Source organism: Chiloscyllium plagiosum, chromosome 37, assembly GCF_004010195.1.
Source record: "Chiloscyllium plagiosum isolate BGI_BamShark_2017 chromosome 37, ASM401019v2, whole genome shotgun sequence".
Taxonomy (NCBI): Eukaryota; Metazoa; Chordata; class Chondrichthyes; order Orectolobiformes; family Hemiscylliidae; genus Chiloscyllium; species Chiloscyllium plagiosum.
The window spans coordinates 31,518,171-31,525,984 of NC_057746.1; the positions used below are offsets into that span (position 1 = coordinate 31,518,171).

Below are 7,814 nucleotides of genomic sequence, written 5' to 3' on the forward strand. Positions count from 1 at the left end.
TCATCACTTCCAACTTCTTCAGTCACGCCGGGGATTTAAAGACGAAAAGTTTGTGCCAAAAGAGTGAAGGACAGCTTCTTTCCCACTGTGAATAGACTGCAGATTGGACCTCTCATATGTATGTTAGTTCGCTCAATGAGCTGGAAGGGTGGTTTTCAGATGTTCCATCACCATGACTAGGCAACATCATCAGTTAGAGTATTCACACTTTTCATTGCACTCAGGTACATCTGACAAGAATTCATCAAATTAACCCAAATCAGCATTCTGTCTAATCCAGGTAGAGTGCGTCAGGGACCTCCCCTTTACCCACAGCCCAATGTACTCCTTCCACTAATTCGAAGATACTGACTAAACCTTCTTTCCCTTTCACAAACCCCTGCTGGCTCTTCCTCACTATCTGGAGGGTTTCAGGTACACAGCTAGAACCACTTGAGTCATCAATTCCAACAGTGTCCCCATGACAGATGTCAGGCTAACTATCCAATACTTTCCCTTCTGGAATACAGGCAGGACATATGTTGCTTTGCAGTCTGATGGAACACTTCCAGAATCTGGGGAATCCTGGAAAATTCACACCAACAAATCTCCTGCTGTATTAGTGCTGCTGTGAGGACCTTGTTGTGAAGTCCATTAGGAACTAGGAGTGGCCCTCCCACAGCTCTCTCACTGTCTTCAGTATCACTTCCCTCCTGACGATAATGTCACCAGGTTCCTGCATCCATTGCACCCCCTGATGTCCATCTCCCAGTGGAAGGTGTTTGGTTCCCCCACAGTGAAGATGGGAGGTGACTAGCTGCTGGGTTATTGTTCCATGTCCTTATTCTGGGGGTTGAACTCCCCAGTCTCACTCTCTGGGTGATCCGCACTGACGACCCTCGCTCCGCTGCTGTTTCATGACACGGAGACCTTTCGTTGGGTTGGTCAGAGAGTCTCATTTTGTCCACCTGAGAGATCAGTTCGTTTCTCACTTTGCTGCTGCCAAGGGTTTTGTCCCACCATCTGACCACTCACACAGCTTTCTGCATGGGATGTTTTGGTTCAGCTTGATCTTTCTCTAATTTAATCCGTTATCCACTGTCGGTGGGTCTGCCCCACACTAGGACAGAACCGATTATTTCGGTAATAAAGTTAGTGCTGTGCTCTCCCTCCCTCTCTCTATCTCCTCCCTCTGTCATTGTTCCCAGTGAGAGCCAGGAGCCCATGGGGGATACATGGAGAGACTGGGGGGATTGCTGGGACCCACTTTGGGTTACCGACAGGATTTCCTGGTTTTGGGAGAAACTGCTGTGGTTCCACGTTGGGTGAGAGTTAGACAGAGCCAGTCCCACATTCGAGCTGGAGAGTGATCGCTTTCCAATCGCTGCTGTTTCTGCCTGGGGATTTCCCATTCCATTTCATCACAGCCAGCAGTGACTGTGCTGCTCCTGCTGGGTATAAAGAGCTGTAGAGAGACCCACAGAGAGAGGCTGACCCAGCGAGCTCCCTCTGCCACCTGACAGCATGAACACTGAGGCCAAGTTCTTGGAGCTGGAGAATGGGGGGCTGCTGCCCATCAGGGAGTCAGGCTCCAACACAAGCTGTTTCTGGCGGGCTCTGTGTGCACTCGCTGTCCTCGGCTTGTTGCTGCTTTGTACCTTTCTCTTCCTGCTTCAGTTTGGAGTGCTCCCTACAAACCAGGTGAGGGTCAGCCTTGGGGAGGGGGTTCTCGGAGACTAGCGCTCGCCTTCCACTTGCCGCTTGCATTGCTCCGGGACAGGGACTTGTTGGGAAGCGGGCACTTCAAGCTGCGAAGGGATTGCACTCTCAGTTCCTGCTGCAACTCTGCAGCGAAACAGCAACCTGGCCCCCAGCCCTTCAGCCAGGCCGGCCCTTTAACTGCAGTCTCTCCAACAGCGAGAGCGATTTTCCCCGGGACCCTGCTCAGTGCCCAGCCTGAGCTGAGGGAACTGTTGGAACTGCTCCCTGTTCTATGGGTCCCGCCGGAGAAAGGCAGCTCTCTCAGTCTGTGCTGCCGGCGCTACTAAAGGACAAGCAGAGACTGGCAGCTGTCACTCTGAGAGTGACCGGGGGGACACTCAGCCAGTCTGCCTGGTGTCAGCGTGTGTCTGTACACAGTGGGGATGGGGGAATAGGCTGGCTGGGTCACTCCGGCTCTCCAGGGTAGCCTGTCTGTCCTGGACAATGTACAACACAGGGGCTCCAATCCACTTAGTGTCTACAATCGTCTGGATAACATTATGTTTCTGTCCAACACCGGGTCGCTGGACAATATAGTGTCTGTGTGAAATAGACTGTCCACTAGACTGTCTCTGAAACAATGTCTGTGTGTACAGTAATGTCCAATACGGTGTCTCTGCACAGTACATTCGCTGTACGGTATAGCGAGTGGACAAAGTGGTGTCTCTGTACCCCATCGTTTCACTGTACAGTGCAGTGTCTCCCTCCAATACAGTGTCTCCTGACACTACAGTGTCTCTCCACACTACAGTGTCTCTCCACAATACAGTGTCTCTCCACACTACAGTGGCTGCCTACCATGTGTTGAACAGTTAAGATAGCCAGCTTACAGACCCTACAGTCCACCCAGCTGCAGCCCTGGGTCGAACACCAACTCCTGTCAGGTGCAGCGGAAATTTGAGAGAATTTCACATCTTAACGTCTGCCCTGTTTAATTTCTTCAGGATTCAGGATTAAAGCTGGAAGTCTCCCATCCCTCATTGACAACAGCTGCTCAGACCAGCGGTAAGTGCTGTCAGGATCAATACATCATATTCCGTTATCAACGTCTATCTCGGTTTAACCTCTGACTTTGTGTCAATCTTTACCAATATTTCTGTCTTCTCATCGCTGCCATTTCCAGCACAGTATCGCTCTGTTACTTTCTTTCCTTAGTTATTTTGATGTCCATTCTCCGGAGTCCTCGTCTGTCTTTTGAGAATAATCTTTCAGTTTGTAGTGATATCAGACTCGAAATCTTAATTCTGTTTCTTCCTGCAGAAATGTGTTTCATCTTTCAATCTTCTCTCTCATGAGCCCACCTGTCTATCTGTCCCGTCCTTCACCCCCCGCCCCCAACCCCCCTCTCTCTCTGTGTCTGTCAGTCTGTGCTCTGTGGGTGATCCAGCTGGGTCTGAGTTTCTATCTTTTCCATTTCCAGGTTTGCACCGACTCATGAAGCAGGTGGGGAGTGACCCCCGGCCGAGAATCGCAGCTCACCTGACAGGTACAGAACTGTTCTCAATGTGACAGCATCCTCTGGAGAATAGGCCACAGCAGCTGGGAGGGTGCGGGGGTGGATTGGGAAGGTCCTAACTCTCTTTATCAATAATGCAGTGTGGAGAGAGCACTGGAGGAGGAGAGTGGGAGATAACAGGGTCCTGGGCAAAGAGGAGGGGTTGTGGTGTGAATTGGTTCATCTGAACACAGAGATAGCAGCACAGGCATCAGAGATGAAATCCTCCTGTGACCGGCCTCTCTATGGGTCAGGGTGACAAGGGAGCTCTGAGGAATTCACTGAAGGCAACATCCTTGATTAGTGAGTTGAGCATGAGGGTGATGGTGGTCTTTCAAATGGTCCATTGGATCCAAACCCCAACCTTGCTCTGAGCCCTGGGTTTCCCTGGCTCCCAGTGAGTAGCAGTGAGGGACAGATTCGAGTTAATATGTGTCCTCATTCTCCCTGAGAGCTGCAGCCACTTACATCCCATCGGTTCCCTACCTGGTCCAGATCAGCTGTTTCAGCACAGTTTCATGGAGATTTCACAATGTCTCCTTTAGAGAGTAATGAGTAGAATTTGCACTTTTTTTCAGAAATAAGATGCAGACCATCCAATTTCTCTCAAGTTGTAAGCTGTGGGATCTTGCTGTGCATAAATTGGTTGTTCCATTTCCTGCATTAGCACAACTTTTCCTTCAAAAACCCATCATTGGTTGTAAAGTGCTTTGTCATATCCCCAGGCCATGACTGGCGCCTCATAAATGCAGGCTGTTTCTTTCTCTTTGTTCGATCCTCATGGTGTCTTCTGTCTCTCTCACCCCAACCCCCCCCGTCAGCTTTCCCAACCAGGAAAGGAGGGAACGTGATTTGGCAGAATGAGAGTGACTCCACATTCACTGAGGGCCTGGAGTTCAGGGACAACCATCTCATTATCAAGAGGCCTGGACAGTACTTTGTCTACACCCAGGTGGTCTTCCACAGCATGGAGTGTCAGCCCCAGGCCGTCTACCTGAGCCACGAACTCACCAAGCTGTCGCCAAGTTATCCTGAGGAAGCCATCCTACTGAAAGCCACCAAATCCGCCTGCCACTCTCACCAACGCAAGGAGCCTTGGTACAAAACCTCCTACCAGGGAGCCATCTTTGAGTTCCTGGAGGGAGATCAGATCTTCTCCAGGGTTAACGAGAAGACAACGGGATATGTCGACACAACCGAAGGGAAGACTTTCTTTGGAATATTTGCTGTATAATGATCCCGGGTCACTTCCACTGTTTTTCAATGACTGTTCAAGAATTTCAAATTGAAATGCAGATTGGGGCACATTGTCCTCACCAGCACTAATTGCACAATGAGATGAACTTCTTTATTTTATTTAAAGGCTTGCAGCAACATAAGTTCTCAAATATGCAGGGATTTTATGTCTGGGTTGTCCAGGTGAATTACCAGGATAGCAAACCCTGATTTCTGCATAGCACCATATCACTCATCAGAGCCCATTAACCAGGGTTTCGGTATTTTCAAATTAAGCTGTTTTGAAATGTTTTGACACAACTCTGAAGCAGATAAGACTTCAGTCTGGCCTCCTACATTGGAGTTAGGGACATTACTACTCTGCCACCAGACTCTGATATTCAGCAGACGAGCCCGAAAAGGCTAAATAGCCTCCACTTTTCCCCATGATGTTCCTATTTCCCACAGACTGGGAACAGCTGGGAACATTCATTGCTGTCTGTGTGATAACATGAATTGCCTTGTTAAAGTGTAAGCGGAGAGTTGCAAATAATTGTGCTCTAACTAAGCTGAACTGTTCATTTAAGCAAACATTACACACCACTATTTAAACGTCCTGTGGCAGAATGGTAATATCTCCATTTCTGATTCCAAAAATGTGTGGGTTGAAGTCCCACCTGCTTCAGCAGCATTTCTTAACACGTCAGTTAGTCAATTGAAATTATCAGTAAGACAGTGGTTCTTAATTTATTTCGTATTTATATCACATTTTTTTGTAGTTTAACTTATTTGAACTTTTACTCCTTATGGAGACATTAATTAAACAATCACTGGAACTAACAAGCGGGGTCTTGGGTCTGATCCTCCGAATGCTTTGCTCCTGAGAACAGGAACTGGTTTTCCTGATAGTGCCCTACTTGTATGTTTATGTATCTCTATTATTGAGACCCTTGTGGCACAGTGCTAATGTCCCTAGCTTTTGAGCCAGGATGCTTTGATTCAAGTGCCACCTACTGCTGAGGCTTGTCATAACATGACTGAATGTGTTAACAAAAGAAAATATTGGATGTAGGTTTGCTTGCTGAGCTTGAGGGTTCATTAGCGAGTCACAAAGATGCGCAGGTCAGGTGGATTGGCCATGCTAAATTGCCCATAGTGTTAGGTGCATTAGTCAGAGGGAAATGGGTCCGGGTGCGTTCCTCTTTGGAGGGTCGGTGTGGACTTGTTGGGCTGAAGGGCCCGTTTCTACACTGTAGGGAATCTAATCTAATCAAACCTACATCCAAAACCTCAACTTGAGCTACAAATCATCTCAAAAGTCGCTAAAAGAAAATCGAAATCGCTGTAAATTCTCCATGGTGGTATTTGTACTAGCGTTGTAAATCTTCAGTGATCATTACTTGTCCCAATTCAATGAAGAAGACATTGGATGAAGAGGACCAACAATCAATTGGCCTTCAGTGTGGTTGGTTGGCAATTTTTAAAATATGTATGCATATTACAATGTACACATTTTCTCCAAACAGTATCCTGAAAGGTGCCTGATGGTGAATACAGTTGAGAGACCTTTACTTGGTTGTTTCTTTAATGATGATTATTTAAGTGGAATATGTTTGGCTCTAACTTAAGTTTAACTATTGGAGATTTTTTTCTCTTGAATGTTTAATGGAGTTGGATTCCTTTAATGGCCTGTATCTTCCATCAGTTATTCTTGAGCCTGGGTAACGAGAAATCTAATTGGTTCAATGGCCAAGAGAGTTTCTACCTTGAGAATGAGGTGCTTGAATGGGCAAGCGAAAGCAGTGTCTCGTGTCAAACTGCAATATTTGTTTTCAAGAAGTCTTTATTGGTGAAAATATTGTCAAGTTTGAGATGTTTCAGATTGATTTAAGTTGTTAAATATATTTATTAATTTTTATTTATATTATTTATTATTTGTGTTATTAATTGCAAAGATTGGAATTAATAAAAACATTTTTAAGATGAAGAAATGTATCTCTCTAATTAGTACAGATTGATCTGCCTTTTGACTGAATGGGATGTGATTCCAGAAAATACTTTACACATTGACAGCTAAGAATTCAGAAGCAGCATTGTCCAGTTGGGATTTGAGTGTGCATCAGGAAGTTGGGAGTTGAGTGAGGATCAAGAGGTTGGGATCTGAACAAGGGTTGGGAGATTGGGATTTGAATGTGGATCAGGAGGTTGGGAAATAGAGTTTTACAGTATAGAAACAGACCCTATCGTCCAACTCGTTCATGCCGACCAGATAGCCCAACCCAACCTAAAAATGCCATTTACTAGCACTTGGCCCGTATACCTGCAAATCCAGTGCAGTGGTTCAATGGTTAGTACTTCTACCTGACAGTGTCAGGGTCCGAGGTTCATTTCCACCCTTGGGTGACAGTCTGTGTGGAGCTTGTATGCTCTCCCTGTATCTGTGTGCATTTGTTCTGGTTTCTTTCCACAATCCAAAGATGTGCAAGTTAGTTGAATTGGCCATGCTAAATTTTCCACCGTGTTCAAGATGTGTAGGTTAGGTGCATTAGTCATCAGAAATATAGGGGATGGATCTGGATGGGATACTCTTTGGATGGTCACTTTACCTGAAGGGCCTGTTCCCACACAGTAGGGGTTCTATGGTTTATTCATGTGGCTACTGAGATGCTTTTTAAATGCTGTAATTGTACCAGTCTCCACCACTTCCTCTGGCAGCTCATTCCATTCATGCACGTACCACCCTTTGTGTGAAAAACTTGTCCCTTGGGTCCCTTTTATATCTTTCCCCTCTCACCCTAAACCCATGCTCTATAGTTCTGGACTCCCTTGTCTATTTACCCTATCCATGCCCCTCATGATTTTATAAACCTCCCTCAGCCTCTGATGCTCCAGGGAAAACAGCCCCAGCCCATTCTGCCTCTCCCTATAGCTCAAATCCTCCGACCCTGGCAACATCCTTGTAAATATTTTCTGAACCCTTTCAAGTTTCACAACATCTTTCCAATAGGAAGGAGACCAGAATTGCACACAATATTCCAACAGTGGCCTAACCAATGTCCTGTACAGCCGCAACATGATTTCCCAACTCCTGTACTCAATGCTTTGACCAATAAAGGAAAGCATACCAAACACCTTCTTCACTATCCTATTTACCTGCGACTCCACTTTCAAGGAGCCATGAACCTGCACTCCAAGGTCTCTTTGTTCAGCAACACTCCCCAGGACTTTACCATTAAGTGTATAAGACCTGCCCTGATTTTCCTTCCCAAAATGCAGCAGGTTGCATTTATCTAATTTAAACTCCATCTGCCACTCCTCAGCCCATTGACCCATCTGATCAAGATCCCATCATAGTCTGAGGTAA

At 46.4% G+C, this 7,814-nt stretch overlaps 1 protein-coding gene across 1 annotated transcript; it reads left to right on the forward strand.

The window, feature by feature from the left end:
* Positions 1-1,467: 1,467 nt before the first annotated feature.
* tnfa (tumor necrosis factor a (TNF superfamily, member 2)) lies at positions 1,468-5,569 on the forward strand. The gene is made up of 4 exons (XM_043677806.1): positions 1,468-1,680; positions 2,685-2,745; positions 3,161-3,226; positions 4,057-5,569. Exons 1-4 carry the CDS (start codon positions 1,504-1,506, stop codon positions 4,467-4,469), a joined length of 717 nt encoding a protein of 238 aa, XP_043533741.1. The 5' UTR covers positions 1,468-1,503; the 3' UTR covers positions 4,470-5,569.
* Positions 5,570-7,814: the final 2,245 nt, after the last annotated feature.

What these genes read in the sequence shown, in the direction of transcription:
- tnfa (XM_043677806.1), top strand. Translation starts at nt 1,504, where the DNA reads ATGAACACTGAGGCCAAGTTCTTGGAGCTGGAGAATGGGGGGCTGCTG. An exon ending in GAGTGCTCCCTACAAACCAG is followed by an intron (nt 1,681 to 2,684) that starts GTGAGGGTCAGC and finishes TAATTTCTTCAG; the next exon opens with GATTCAGGATTAAAGCTGGA. An exon ending in AATCGCAGCTCACCTGACAG is followed by an intron (nt 3,227 to 4,056) that starts GTACAGAACTGT and finishes CCCCCCCGTCAG; the next exon opens with CTTTCCCAACCAGGAAAGGA.